The following is a 14,729-nucleotide window of genomic DNA, read 5'->3' on the forward strand; positions in this document are numbered from 1 at the left end:
CTGTGATCCAGGAGACTTGCCCTTCGGGCCCTGACAGCAGCCCAAGCCTCGTCTGCAAAACACGACGTCTTCTTTCGTTGTACGGGAGCTCCACGTATCTCTCACCTGCCTGCTGGGGCTGCTTTCTCTTGGCCCCCAGCCCCGATGGCTCTCCCACCCCCTTCCCCCTCGGGCTGGGGTGTAGTCCGAGACACAGTCTAGTCCTAAGTACTTGGGGGGAGTCCAAAGTTTCTCCCGACCATCAGAAGCCTTTTGACCGACTGCAGGGGCAACAGATCAACGTCACAGAGGAGAATGCACAAAACTCAGTCCTTCTGGCTCATTTCCCCTCCCATTTTGGGAGTGCATGCTCTCCCTCCATCTCCCACCTTCACCTGATGGGCTTGGGATGGAGCTTCCAATCTGGAGTCAGACTCAGCCCATTTAAACTACGGATGAGACCTGGGTTAAAGTCAGATGAGAGTGGGGATGCGATGCTGCCAGGACTTCAGGCCATGCATTTTAAATTAAGTCAAGACAAAATATGCCTGTCTGTGTAACTAGTCAAAATTTCAGCCGTTGTAAATTGATAAAAGCATAACGCGTATTACCCTTTTATATTAAACTTTGTTTAAAAAAAAAAAACACGAAAAGAAAGAAAGCACACCGTTAACCCAGTAATACTAAAATTCACCATGAACCAACCCCTTTTTGCCAAGATACGGATTTTTATTTTACAAAACAAACTTAATCTTTGGAAATGTGCATATATTCCACGAGGACGGCTGTTCCTGCGCAACGAACACCCGAGGGAAGAAGTCGATCTCTGGGAAAGTCTGCTGTAGCTGCTATAGAAAGTCAGTGGGCCAGCATATGAAAGACCACCACGAAAGCGGCAGCAACGGGAACATGACCCAGAATGGTGCTCCCGGATCCCAGGCTGCGGACCGCCGAGCCGTCTTTGCTTTGCCGATTCAAAAGTTGTTTATTCGAGGGAGCGTCGTCCATGTCAAGGTCGTAAGACAGCTCTGGGGAAACAGGGAAAAGGAATAAGAGTTAATTAGCCGAGTGGACCAACTCCTGGCGTGATCATAGAAAATGAGGGTGGGAAGGTTGCTCAGGAGGTCACATCTAGTGCAACCCCCTGCTCCGAGCAAGACCAGCCCCAACTACCTCATCCCAGCCAAGGCTTGGTCTGATAACATGGCTAGATGCCCCTTAGAAGCCACAGCTGGAACTGAGACCATTTGTGCATAGAAGAAACACAGAGTAATAGAGGAAACACTGACTCCATTTTACTGGCGGGGTAGAGAGGTGCAGCGGTTAAGTGACTTGCTCCGGTCATGCGGGAAGGCTGTGGCAAAGCAAAGAGATTTGCACATCGGTGTCCAACATCCCAAGCCATCCTTTCGCTTAAGGAAAAGCTGCTGAAGTTAGCACTTTACCTGAAGCAGCTTCCCCTGGGTGACAGCCACCTCTGTATAAGCGTATGCACCACCGAAGTCCTTCAGACAGCTGTAAATGGGGCTGGATGGGTGGCCTGGCGCCCTGTCCCCACAGAGAACCTGTCCGACAGCTCTTCACCTGAGCCCAGAACCAGCCCCGATGCCGTGCATGCACCCGGGCACTCGCTTCTCCATAGCACTCAGGACTGGTTTAACTTTCGTCCCACTGGAGGCGGGTCTGGGAGGCTCCCAGTGCCCTGACCGGAAACCCAACGAGATCCGTACTGCACGCATGACAAAAATGTGCTTTTCACACAGGAGGCCTTTAAATTCATTTCTTCTTCCCCACCTCTCGGGAAGCGTTCGGAGAATGAATGAGTCAGTGTGTGGACAGCACTCTGAATGTGCGCCAAGCAAGGCGGAGCCTGGGAGGACTTGGCTTTACTTTTATTTCACCCAGGCTCCGCACCACCGAGCTCTGCAGAAGTTGTAAAGAAACCTAGTTAGGCTGCAGCATAGGGAGACCATCAGCAGGGGTACAGAGCCAGCACGAAGCCTGTCAACCCCTTCCCTCCTCATCGAGGACTCAACCAGGCCTTCTGCCCTGCGGAGACCTTCCCCAGGGGTGAATTCCAGGAACAGCTTCGTTTTTACAATAAGTCATCAGTGGTTCCTATTGCCATTTTTTGTACCTCTTTTTTCACAAAGAGAGGGCAGCTAGAGCAAGGGCAAAGGAAATAAGCCAATGCAAATAATGACCCTGGGGTGCAATACGAGGATCCTCATGAAAGGGGAGTTTCTTTTGCCTAAGCCAGAAGAAAACCCTCGTCAGATCTCAGAGAGGTCAGCATAGCCGGGTTTCCTCCGCGACAGGACATCGGGGTCCCGGGGAAAGCCCCCTCTGCTCCCCGGGCCATGGTGGAAATGGCCCCACTGATGTGCGCCCAAGGTGACAAGGCCTCCAGGACACCAACTGGGGAAAGAACAGCAGCAACCCCCCCCAAAAGGCAGAAATGCAGAGGGAAAACTTCGGCCTGGCACAGAGAAGGAAAAGCAAGAGGAGCACAAAAAGCTAGTGCTGGCAGCAACTCTGCTACCTAGCGCGGCCTCGCAGCAGCCAGGGATCTCACCCTTGACGGGGCTTTCTGCCCTCCGGTCACGGGGGGCACGTTCGGTTAGGTCTGCTTAGCTTCCTGGCTGCTGTTCTTCCCCTCCTGGGGTCGAGCTGCCTGTGATGTGCAGACCCCTGGGAGCAGATTAAATCACAGCGAGGGAGCAGCGACACGGTGACATCCCGTTCTGAGCCAGCAAACCTGAGCTGATTTACGCCAGCTGAGGCTTCTGGCTCCTACTGCTTTCCATGGCCCCAACCCCCCGATTTCAGGCCAGTTTGGACCGCTGCTCGACCAGATCAAGGCACTTTTGTGCTAGCGTCACCCCCCCCCCGTACACACATGCTTGCAAGCAGTATCCAACGGGCTGAATAAACACTCCAGCGAAAAAGCCGCATCAATCCAAGAAACACGACCGCCAGCGCGAATCGATGTACCCAAACACACAGCAAAACAAAGCAGCAAGATCTTCACACGGCAAGCGAGCCCGTCTGGGGGTCATCAAAGGCAGGTCATACATGATTGAAAGGGAACACACACGCACACACAAAGGGTCAGAGCCAAGCCAAACCCCGGTGTCAAGCTCTCTCGAACTCATCCGAGATTCCCACAGACACGGTGGGTTCCTCTCATCCCTCAGCTGGCTTTTTCTTTCTTTTCTTTTTTTATAATGCAAATATGCTCTCTTCCTCCAGAGACTCACCAACATGTGAAACAAGCCAAGTCGAGGACCTGAAACAGATATGCAGATTCGGGCTGTCCTTGCCCTGCAAAAGTCAAACTTCCAGCGGACCCCTTGGGAGACGCCCTGCAATGGGACAGATCACCTTTCACTTTAAGTAGCCGGTTCAAATCTAGCCCAGGCCAAAAATTGTTACCATACGATGGCTTTCAGGCAACCTGCATCGCTGTAAATCGGTGGTCTCAGTCCAGTTCCCCGCGATATCCCGCACCTGATAAAACCTGCAGTGACGCTGGAAGTTTTGGCAGGCGGACCAAGGAACAGGTACACGTGCAATATTTGCATTTCCATAGTGCCTGGGACCCCAGCCAGCAGCCAGGACTCCTTTGTGCTAGGTGCTGTACAGACAAAGAGACGGTCTCTGCCCCCAAAGTCTAAGTATCAGAGACAAGAGGTGGGCACAGCTAGAGACAGAGCCCGAGAGGACTCTCCTGGCCGCCAGAATGGGCAATGGCCGCTGCGGCCTGATGGTTTCCTACTTTCACACAGACTGACGGGGAAACTTTTCAGACTCGAGGCACCCCTCAGAAAATGCCAATTCTTTGTTTTCACTCGTCTTTTGACTACAGAAAGGCAGCACTGCAATTTTTCATTTGCAGAGAGCTCAGAAAGACCACAGCAGGACAGCAGGTATTTAACCCTCTAGATTCTTCTCTGAAATCTCAGGGTTGATCTTGTGAATCAGGTTTCCAGGCCTAAGTGCTAAGGTTGGGCTGGTAGCAGCAGATGTCCTGTCCCTCTCTGCAGAGTCTTCCTGCACCACGTAAGGCTGAGGCAGGTTGGAAACCTATGGCAATGCAGATGCCTTCCTACACCCCTGGGGAGGGTGAGAGGAGCATGGATCCATGAGCTTTGCCCACAAACTGCCCCCGTGGGAAAGTGGAAGGGCCCCTCGAGCAGCCGGCAGGAAGGGTAGCTTCCCCAGTCACCAGCCTGGGAAACTTGCCCAACACAGAAGGGCAAATGAAGTGGGGAGGTGCCTGGGTAAAGCGGACAAATGGAGGCACACTGGGGTGAAGGCCTATGGGCTGAATGCTATTCTGGGCAAGGGAGAGCGCTCGGGCAATTTTTCAGTTGCAAAGAAAACCAGCACAGGGTTGGGTGAGAAATCTCTAAAAAATCCCTGTGTTTTGGGCAATGCAACATCTCCTGCTGCCTGGTGATCTCAGTAGGGTGAACAGCTACGGTCAAGGTGTGGAGGAGCCACCGTGGCCTCCTTATGGTTCAACACGTGCGTGGCTGCACCCAGGTAAAACACCAGCCACTCTCATCTTATACCACCCCCTCATTTCGAAGGCACGATTATGTACTTTCATTAAATAAAATTAAACAACGGACTTTTTTTTCCCCTCATTAGTCTTTCCTGGAAGGCTCAAACACCACCGCCGCCGATTTACACCCAGCTGAAATAATGCAATCTAGCTCAGCGGAGAGGAAATTATTGACCGAAGGCTGTTTTGACACGGACCAAACGCATTCTCGTCTCTGGCGCATCCTGGCTAGCAAACACTCCACGGCACGTGTCTCCAACGCACAGGCCTGCCCCTGCACGGGATGGCACATCCCACTCTGCAGCTGGGGCACCGTCGTAACTAGAGCTGGCTGAAAACTTTCCAGTGGAACATTTTTCCTGCTGGAAAATGCCATTTTGCCAAAAAAAATGAAACTTTCCATGGGAACATGCCAATGACACAGTGGCATGTTCCTTAAAAGAGCCTTTCAATTAAATGCTTATCAGAACAAAATGTTTGGGATTTTTTTTTTTTTTTAAACTTTGCCATTTGAACTGCTTTTTTTTTTCTCTTGAAACTTCCTGTTCTCTTACCAATTATAATTCAAAGGTTAAAAGCCACTATCAAAACGAAACGTTTTGATTGAACACAACCGTTTCCTTTCATTTCCATTTAATAGGGCACTTGGAAGGGCCGGGTTTTCACTCCGATTCAGAAGAGAGCACCGATCCCCAAGTCGGGGAATTTCCCACAAGTTGGAAATTCTGGCTTTGCTTGTACAGCTCTCATTTTGCTCGACCAAATTAAAAGCAAGGACACAAAAGCGCCATTGTCTTCAAAGGCCCAAGCAATACTATCCTGGCACTGTCTGATTACTCTCAAAGGTCTATTTGGGCATGGCTTAGTCTTTAAATAGATCCCGCATTGTTTCTCGCTCCAGCTTGATTTGCAGCAGTCTGTATATTTTTAGACCGATTCATTTTTGCTCCTATTGACTTATTGGTACCTCTGAATCCTGCAGGAGAGAAGCAGCAAACCATGCCAGATTTCAAGACGAGCTTTCCTAACCGGGAACATGCCTGAAACGGCTCCCCATGAAAAAAAAGCAGCAAAATCAGGTTAGGAGGTTGGTCACCCTTAAACTTCCAGTAATGGGGAGACGAAGTTCTTTGGGTGAATCTGATCTCTTTTATTAGACCAACTTAAATAGTTGGAAAGCAAAATTTTAAGCAAGCTTTTGGGTTCAAAAGCATTTTATGCCATTAAATCCATCTGGGGGAAAACAAGATCCAAGAGCCTGGAATTTCTTTTCTTTTTTTTAAAGTCACATTCAGGTAAAAGAGAGAATATAAACCATTTAAAATAAGCCATTTAAATCATGTTAAAAACCGCCCCCAAAAACCAAATCAACCTGTTTTTACCACATGGAGACAGCCAAAAAGATGGGCTGCTGCTCAACGGTCCTGTTTATCCACCTGCACTTCCTAGCTGCCCCTTTCTTTGTGCTTCTAACCCTTCCAGCTTGCTACGAGCACCGTAAACCGCAAAGGTTTCAGCTGCAAAGTAACCCTTTGGCCCGGCAGAGTGATTTTTCATGCAAACTCCAAAAAATCTGTTTCTGTTTATAATCAGTCCAGCCGAGTCCAGAGGGTCTTTCCAACAATCTGTACTAATTACAAACTCAGCCTTCACTCTCTTTTTTGCCCTCTTTGTCCTCTGTGCTGCAGATTAGATAATCCGCTTAAAATAATAGTCAATCATTAGCTCTGCCGGGATCTTTGCCTGCAAACAGGGTGCACTACACAGTGTCGCCCGGGGTCCTCACTGTGGTTTGTGCAACTTCTCCAGCTGAGCACAAATGACTCCCGCTAAATATGTGTCTTTTGAAACAAAAGCCGCTTCTAACACAAAGCGGCTGTATGCTCCTTCCTAGCACATCAAAAGCTACAATCCTCATTCTTGCTCCGACACGCCGCGTGGATGACACTCTCGAACAGCTGTGCGCTCCAAAAGACGTGCTTTCCGCGTCTACAAAAGGAAGGAGCGACATTCTTCTGCAGGTTGCTATTAGAGTGACGTGAATGATCTCTGCACAAGCTTATCAGGTACAAGTGATTAAAATGCTCTTCTTCCTGAACCGCGGCGCTTTTTTGGAAGCATCTACAAAGACAGTTAAACCAGAAGTAGATTGTTTTCAAGTTGGCATAATCGTTTCCATTGCAGCTGGCCTAAAAATGCCAGGAGGATAAGCGCTGGCATGTAGGCAGCATTACAGAAGGCACGCACATTCCTACGGAAAACAGATTTATGCCCCTTCTTTAACCATCAACGGGCAGCATATTCTTAAGCAAATAACTGGAAGCAAATTCCTTGCAAGCAAAGGGAAAAGGACTTCAAAGGGGGCCAGAAGGTTTGCTCCAACCAGCCGACAGATCTCCAAGCAAGGCCAGGAAAGAGGAGCTGCTATCGAGATGCCGCAGCAAGGGAATGTCATCCCACAGCCAAGTCTCTGGGCGTGCCAATGGCCAAGGTTGCCCCGGCAGATGGTTTCAGCATTGAACCTAATATAGCAACATATTGATTTGCTGCCTGTGGTCGAAATGAAACATTTAATGCTCTAAGACTGCAGCACACTTGGTATGGGCACTCTTCCTTCTTGGTCTATGGCAGTAATGCCCGAGATGGAGCAGTGCAGCTTGCTGAAGACCCAGTTCTGGTTCTTCTTGCTCCCATGGGGGAGGGATTTCCTGGGCAAAACACACAGAGGGAGCCCTGCTAGCCTCACCCCAGCGCAGGGCACCACCACATCTGCTCATCCCAGAGACCTCCATTGTTTAGGGGGGAAAAAACACTTCATTTGACTGAAAAAGGAGTTTCTCCTTTGGGCTATCAGTGCTCATGTTCGGGACCACCAGCCTGCTTGCTAACTGTGCTAATCAGTGCTAATACACTAGCTGAGGGTGAGGCATATGATGTAACGAAGCGGCGGGCCCATCTCCATCATCCGGACATAAATCGATTCACAGCACGTGCCACTCGCCCACAAGAACATGTTTTTCTAGACAACCCGAAGGACGCAAAGGTTATGCCAAGAGCAATATTGATTTGGGGTGAAGTTCACCTGGGGCTAGAGCACAGCCACCAGCAACAGGCCACATGTGACAGCTGCAGGTAAGCCCAGGGTCTCCTGCAGAAGAGGGATTGATGCCAACCCCACTCCGCTAACCACGGGCCATGGGACAAGGCTGCCATTTCAAATACTGCAAGTCAGCAGCTGCTGCTGCATAAACTAAATTGCAAGTAATTCTTCTCGTTCTCCTCACCTAGTCTGGAGCAGAGGTTCGGAGGGAGGAGACGAACTCTATCGCCGCACCCTGAACTCTGGGGTGTATTTCACATACAGAAAGCTCAGCAATTCCTGTGAGTAGAGTGCATTTTTCCCAAGCAACATCTCTACACCCTTGTCTTTGGACCTGCCCTTATAGATGCATCGTAGAGCAACCTCCAGGGATTCAGGTGCTGGAAGACCAAGTTTGCCAAAATCGTGCCGGTCTCCAGAGTCCCAACCACCAATCCTAAGCTCACTTTGGGAAAGGCACTCGCTGCCTTACTTTGTTGCATCTCATTCCAGTTTTGCCTTGAAGAGACTCTGGCGACGGCTGCTGCATTAATCATTTTTTTTCCTCTGGCAACGAGTGAAAGAGCTTCTGCGTTGTGCCATAGACTGGATTAATGAAAGCGTGTTTAGCAAACGGCGCTTGTGTAATCTATTAGCAATTAACAAATGCCACCAGCATTAAGTGGAAGAGCAGGATTGTAACAACATGGGGCAGGAGTGGCCAGGCCTCTGCTTAGCGCAAAGCACTGTGATCCGAGCAGCATGCGCTGAGGAGGAAGAGGCACAGAGAGGAGGATGAAGGGACCAGGAGAGAGAAATAACTGAAAAATGGCAGGCGGGAGAGACAGAAACAGGAGGACAAGGAGGGAAGAGGCTTGGAAAAGGAGAAAGAAAGAACAAAAGACAAATCCAGGGCAGGCTGGAGCACACGGGTGCATGCCGGGGGAGGGGGAGCTAGTTTTGGACCCAACCAAGGACCGTCTACCTGTCTGCCTGGCACCAGCTACGTCAGAGTAAGATGTAAAAACCCCACGGCAGATGATATAGGGTCGTCCCATCCCCCAGATTCAGCCCCCTCCTGTTTGGGAACCTGGGAAGGTGCCTGTTTGGTTTCATGCATTAACCCTGAATTTCTCCTAGTCCCAGGAGGGAGACATCCATCACCCATGGCACAAGGATCTTTTCCAAGCTGATAACCCTAGCTTTACTGTACGGGGACCGTCTGGTGGCCACATATGGACAAACTGATGGCCATCATATAGCATGGCCATAAAGGGATAAACCCCATCTGGCTGGTTCATGGCAATCAGCAGCTCCTCTGTAAAAAGAGCTGAGCCAGCAACTAGCCTCTGAAGCCCCGGGCCAGAGAGGGTGGCTGGAGGAGGCCTGCTAATGTGAGCTTGACCATCATCAAGAGCTGCTCCAGACACTACGAGAGGCAGCGGGAGCAGAGACATGAGGTGCTGAAGACAGTAGCAAGCTCTGAGCATACCTAAAGTTTCCTTTGTCAAGCAGCAGTTGCACAAACAAGGGACGTGGGCAGTCTGGGAGAAGAGAGCCAGTGTCTCCTCCTGCTCCTTCACCAGGAGATCTAGGGTCTGCACAGCACCCCTGATCCTTTGAGTCACTAGATCAGCACCCTTGTGTCATTCGATGGCTGAGATGTCCATAGGGTGCTTTACCCAGTACAGAACCAGAATAATAGAAAATGAGAGTGGGAAGGGAGCTCAGGAGGTCACATCTAGTCCGTCCCCCAGCTCCAAGCAGGACCAGCCCCAACTCCATCATCCCAGACAAAGGTTGGTCTAGCCAGGTCTTAAACACATCCAAGGATAGGGAGTCCTCCACCTCCCTGGGGAGCCTGTTCCAGTGCTTCACCAACCTCCTAGTGAGAAAGTCTTTTCCTAATATCCAACCTCAACTTCCCTTGCTGCAGCTTGAGCCCATTGCTCCTTGTTCTGCATCTGCCCCCACTGAGACCAGCCCAGCTCCGTCCTCTTTGCAACCCCCTGCAGGGAGCTGAAGGCTGCTATTCAATCCCCTCCCATCCATTAGTGCTCAGGACTTCAAATGAACATGTAGACAATATGCTGCGATCCCAGTGGGAAGTCAGAGGAAAGAACCTTTGTCATCCAATTGGTAAATCCTTTTAAAAATATAAAATCTTCTGCAAAATGGATTCTGGAGATTAAAGATAATGACTCCTCAAAATACCTCACAAACCTACTCCCCTCCCTGCTAGAGTCTCCCTGCAATGCCAGCAAATCCTAGCACACCTGCTATAGACAGGGAGAGCAGCCCCAGACACTGGCCAGGGAAACTGCAGATCACCAAGTTCATCCCAAACCCTCTGCCTTCTAGCAAACAGGGACCTGTTGACTCCTTGAGATTAGCACAGATTTTCCCGTCCTACGCTCTCCTTATCACTACGCTGCCTGGAGGTCTGGCCTCTATTAGAGTGGCCGGGTAATAAGGACTACTTCATTTACTTTGCTATTTAGGTTTTACTGTAGGGTTTCTTTTAAGTGAACTTCACCCTGAGCACCATTCAGGACATTAGCTGGAGTGCTTCATTTATCTAAGCCCTTCAGCAGACTGCAGTGCTAAGCAAATGCAACCGCCTCGCTCCAAGAAGAGCTTGAAATGAGCTGCCACTTGCCAGCCTTCCAAACTTCTCCTTGCCTGCACCCGGAGCTGCCCGCCTTCACCTATACATGCAAACCTTGTTCTACGCGATGGTGCCAGGCTGGCTTGCAGTTGTGGCTTGCCTTGGGGAAGGCAGAGGTAGCACAAGGCAGAAGTTAGAATGGGTTGAAAAATGTTCAGCAAAGAGCATCTATCCCATCAGACAATGCGGCTGCGTCGGAAATGGAAACATTCCCTGGGAACATGTCAACTTGGACAACATTTGTGATGGGAAGAGCGAGAATGCTCTGTTTGGACAATATCGGGATGTTTCTTTTCAACATCATCATTTTGCTTTTGTTACATCCAACATTCAATTTTAATATGCCACATATGCATCTACACAAGATGCTTTACTGCACATTACACTAATGAGCAGTAAAGCACCATTGTCTACATGTGCGCAGCAATTACTTTGCAGTATATTAATGTAATGTGCCATTTTCTAGCACCTGTAAATGCGGGTACTAGAAAAACGGCGCATTAACTAATACACTGTACCGCATGTATAGACGCTGACTGGGAGCAAATTGCTGCTGGGCAGCCTAAGCAGTAGGGGCCATAGGGGATGGGGAGAGCTGTTCTGGCTCAGTGGGATGCTGCCTGCCAGCCACGTGCAGATCAGAACCCGCCCCAATCTTCCCGTGGCTGCAGGAGCCGTCCCAGCTGCCAGGCAGCCGCTTCCCAGCCACGCGGAGATTGGGACCCGTCCTGATCTCCCCGGGGCAGAAAGTTGTCCCAGCCACCAGGACAGCGCTCACAACCACATGGACGGGTCCTGATCTCTATGTAGCTGGGAGGCAGCCAGCACAGCTCTCCCAGCCACATGGCAATCAGGACAGGTCCTGATCTCCACATGGCTGTTAAGCAGCTGCCCAACAGCTGGAACTGCTCTCCGTGCCCTGTGGAGATCGGGATGGGTCCCAATTTCTACATAGCTGGGAGGCAGCTGCCTGCCCAACCAGGACAGGTCCTCCTGCCCAGCTTGGGGCCAGCCCAATTTCCTCCCAGCTGGGCCAGAGCTGCCCGCTGAGCTGGGGGTTAGCCCCCATACCCCCTATCAGCCCTTGCCTGGCGCCCAAGGGCACCTGGAGCCACCCCTGGCTGCTGCAGGGGGGCTGAGCAGGGCAAGAGCAGCCCTAGACCGGGCTGCTCCTGTCAGGCTCAAATTGCTCCCGATAGGAATGCACGTGTAGACGTGTGCCAGGGAGTGCTTTAATGAGCCTAAATTTTCTGCACAGAAAATTCAGGCGCATTCATTGCACATGTAGACATGCCCAGCAGGTATGTGCCTTGGCTTATGTGTCATATTTTAACATAAAAAATAATGACCAATTTAAAGGGACATTGCATTGTTCCCCAAATAGAATTTTTCTTTCAGTTTTTATTTTGCAGGAAATTTTGGTTTTTCATTCCAATTTACCAAAACGAAAAAAATTCAAAACGTTGGCATGTAGAAGAGAAAATAAGATTTCCGCCCAAGTTTAGTAACGTGAGCTGTATGTCCCCAGACGTGTGTTTGGTGCGTGTCAGACTGCCTGGCGTGCCGCTTCTCACCGAAGAACTCCAATCTTCAGATTTTGAAAACACGGATGTTTTTACAAACTTTTCAGCTAGAGATAGGCATTGCTATGAAATCTCCCCCACCAGACTCGGCCGTCTGCTGTTCAAATAAAATTAACACCTTTCAGATGCTGCTTTCAGAGTGCCTCTGTTTTGACAGCGCTGGTGCGAGGGCAGCTCTAAAAATCTGCCCCACCAAGTCTTGCTGTGAATTTCTAGTCCTACAACAGCCTGGAGAAATCAAGCTCCTCTTGAGAAGCCGGGGGTTTGCTTTGCTTTTCACTGTCACTCTACCAGCTCTTAGGCTGCTCTACCCATCATAGACTTATTTATTTTTTCCATGAGAGGAGATAAAATACCCAGATTGTTTCTTTTCCCAGCAGAGATCATTACCTAAGAGCGCACAATTAAAAACTGAGCTCTAAACACCACACAAAGCGGGAGGAGTATTTGGCCGAAAGAAAATCAACACGACTCAAATAAACAAGACAGTGAAAAATCTTGGCTCTCATGTGCTCTAGCACTTACACAGCACAGGAAAAATGAACTTCCCAGCCCAGTATGGGAAATGTCTTACTGATGCAGTGCAGCCACATAACTGCTTTTTAGAGATATTCATCTCGAAAGGCAGAACAGAAAGAGCATTTTTTTTCCTCTCTCTCTTTTTTTTTTTGTATCGACTCACCTTAGATGAAAAGCACATTGAGATTGTAATTATGGGAAGGTCTCATCTGGTAGATTTGTAAACTCAGCTATCAGCTTGAATTACTGAAATTAGCAAGGCTAATTTAATGTCACTATTCAAAATAGCAGAGATTTGGAATTTCTTAATGGCCTCAGGAAAAGAAGCCTTTATGCATACTGCAATCTAGGCTTCATTCTTACCCTAAATTCCTTCTCATAGATTTTGTGAATGCCCTGTTTTGTAGCCAACACAAACTCTGTCCAGTAAAATAATGTAAGGACTCCGAATGAAAAGAGATTAGCTGTTCCCTGCTCCTGTTATTTTAAAGCAGAAATAACTTTGGCTTCTACTGATTCATAGACAAAGCTTGAAATGCAAAGCATGCTCAACTCTAGATTCAGCATGAAAAGGGCCTTAAAATATTCCCGAGTGCAAGTAATGGACTTATTAAAGGGATGAAAAGAGGCACTTTTCACAGAATCCCAAGGTCTTTAGTCCTGTCATATCAATAATCTTGCTTAAGAATTTCATTCTATTTACATTTCTTCCCCTTCAAAATATCCTCCCCGACTCATGTGGAATAAAACATTTACACTTGTAAAACGTTAATTTATTTATGTTAATGTTCTATGGCAAGCATTGTAAAACGTTAGCAGATCGCACAAAAGAGACCGAACGTCAAGCCTGCGTTACAATTCAAGCGCATTGTGTGCCATAAAAGATTCTGTACAACATTTAATTTTGCACCTAACAACGTGTGAACGAGGTAGCAAATTTAAAAGCTGCATTTTGTTTTTACATCATGTCATTTGTCTGCGCTAGGACTTTAAGAACAGCCAATCTGTTCCCTGCTTCTTTTATGTTCAACATCCACACAAAATCCCGATCACAATGAATGCCAGCAAAGGGAAACCTTTACGGACAATGAAAAAGAAAAAAAAAATCTGCCTGTATTTAAACAATCGGAAAAAATCTCAGAGCCTGCAATATTTCCCCCAGTTTACTTAATCTTTGCAGGGCGATCCAGTGTCTGACCAGGACGGAAAGGTAATTTTTTATTCCTTTGTTTGACGGGATGGCTGCAAAATAAAGTTATTTTGGGACCTAATTGCAAAGCGCTGCACAGAAATAACAGGAAAGCAGATGGAGCTGTCCCCTGTTTACTCTTTCTTGAGGCATGAGGGAGATTGTTCGCCGCTAGGCAGAATATCCGCACCAGGATTTATGAGGCTAGCTGCCAGAAGTGTAATAGCAACAGAAAGAAGTAATCAGCACATGCCATCACTGGACAGATAATATACGGAGAGGCCTCCTGATGGAAAAAAAGTGAGGAACAGGAGCAGGGACAAACCGGATGGGCGGCCTGAAGACACGTCTCCTTGCTGATGAGCGCTAAGCCAGTCGAGGACCCAAACCGCGCTCTTCCCACCGGGGAACCCCAGCCGAGGAGGTTTCGGTCCTGCTTCCCAGCTGCGGAGAGCTGCCGCGAGGCAGGATGCGCTACCCCTGCGACGCAGCCATCAGCGGTGCGCATGCACCCTAGGGCTAGGGACAGACATGACACAAACCGGTTTAGGGGATCAGAAACTGGTCTAAACCTGTAACAGAACAGATGTTCAGGTCACATAAACCAGTTTTAAAATGGCTGAAACTGGTTTAAGATAAACCTGGATGAATGTAGCATCAGACTTAACTGATTTGGCTCAAACCGGTTTATGCAATGTCTGCCCCAGATCTACCGGATGCTGGGCACATTTCCACCTCTTTGGGGCACACAAGGTAGGGAAGAAACGTGTGCCCAACGTCTACTGCCGTGGGAGGTCCGTCATCGAGCGGCTTAGGAGTGTGTGGTCCTCTAGGCATCCCCCGTCTTAGCCAAAGGAAGGCAGGACATTGCCCTGGAAGGGCTTTTTCTATGAGGGAGAGGGAGGCTCCCTCCCTGCACAGACCACGGAGCACAATCGGGCCAAATGTCACGGCTTCATAGTTGTTTGGGGCTGGAAGGGACCTTACAGACCATCAGGTCCAGCCCCGCTGCACTTGGGCAGGAAAGACTGCTGGGATCAGATGACCCCAGCAAGATGGGTGTCCTTCCTGACCCCAAAATGTAGCTGCGGACTGCCGCCATGAAGAATAAGCCCAGAAGGGTAGAAACCAGCAGAACGGGG

General features: G+C 49.2%; 1 protein-coding gene across 1 annotated transcript in view; it reads right to left on the reverse strand.

Moving 5' to 3' along the window:
* Positions 1-617: 617 nt before the first annotated feature.
* Positions 618-14,729, reverse strand: part of GPC3 (glypican 3) — a gene marked incomplete at its 5' end in the record, with an annotated part of 211,097 nt that continues 196,985 nt past the window's right edge. Inside the window, one exon of the mRNA XM_019536170.1 lies at positions 618-1,007. Coding sequence (XP_019391715.1) covers positions 838-1,007 — 170 coding nt within the window. The remainder of the gene's footprint in view (positions 1,008-14,729) is intronic.

The sequence above is a fragment of the Crocodylus porosus genome, unplaced genomic scaffold, assembly GCF_001723895.1.
Source record: "Crocodylus porosus isolate Cpor-Errol unplaced genomic scaffold, CroPor_comp1, whole genome shotgun sequence".
NCBI lineage: Eukaryota > Metazoa > Chordata > Crocodylia > Crocodylidae > Crocodylus > Crocodylus porosus.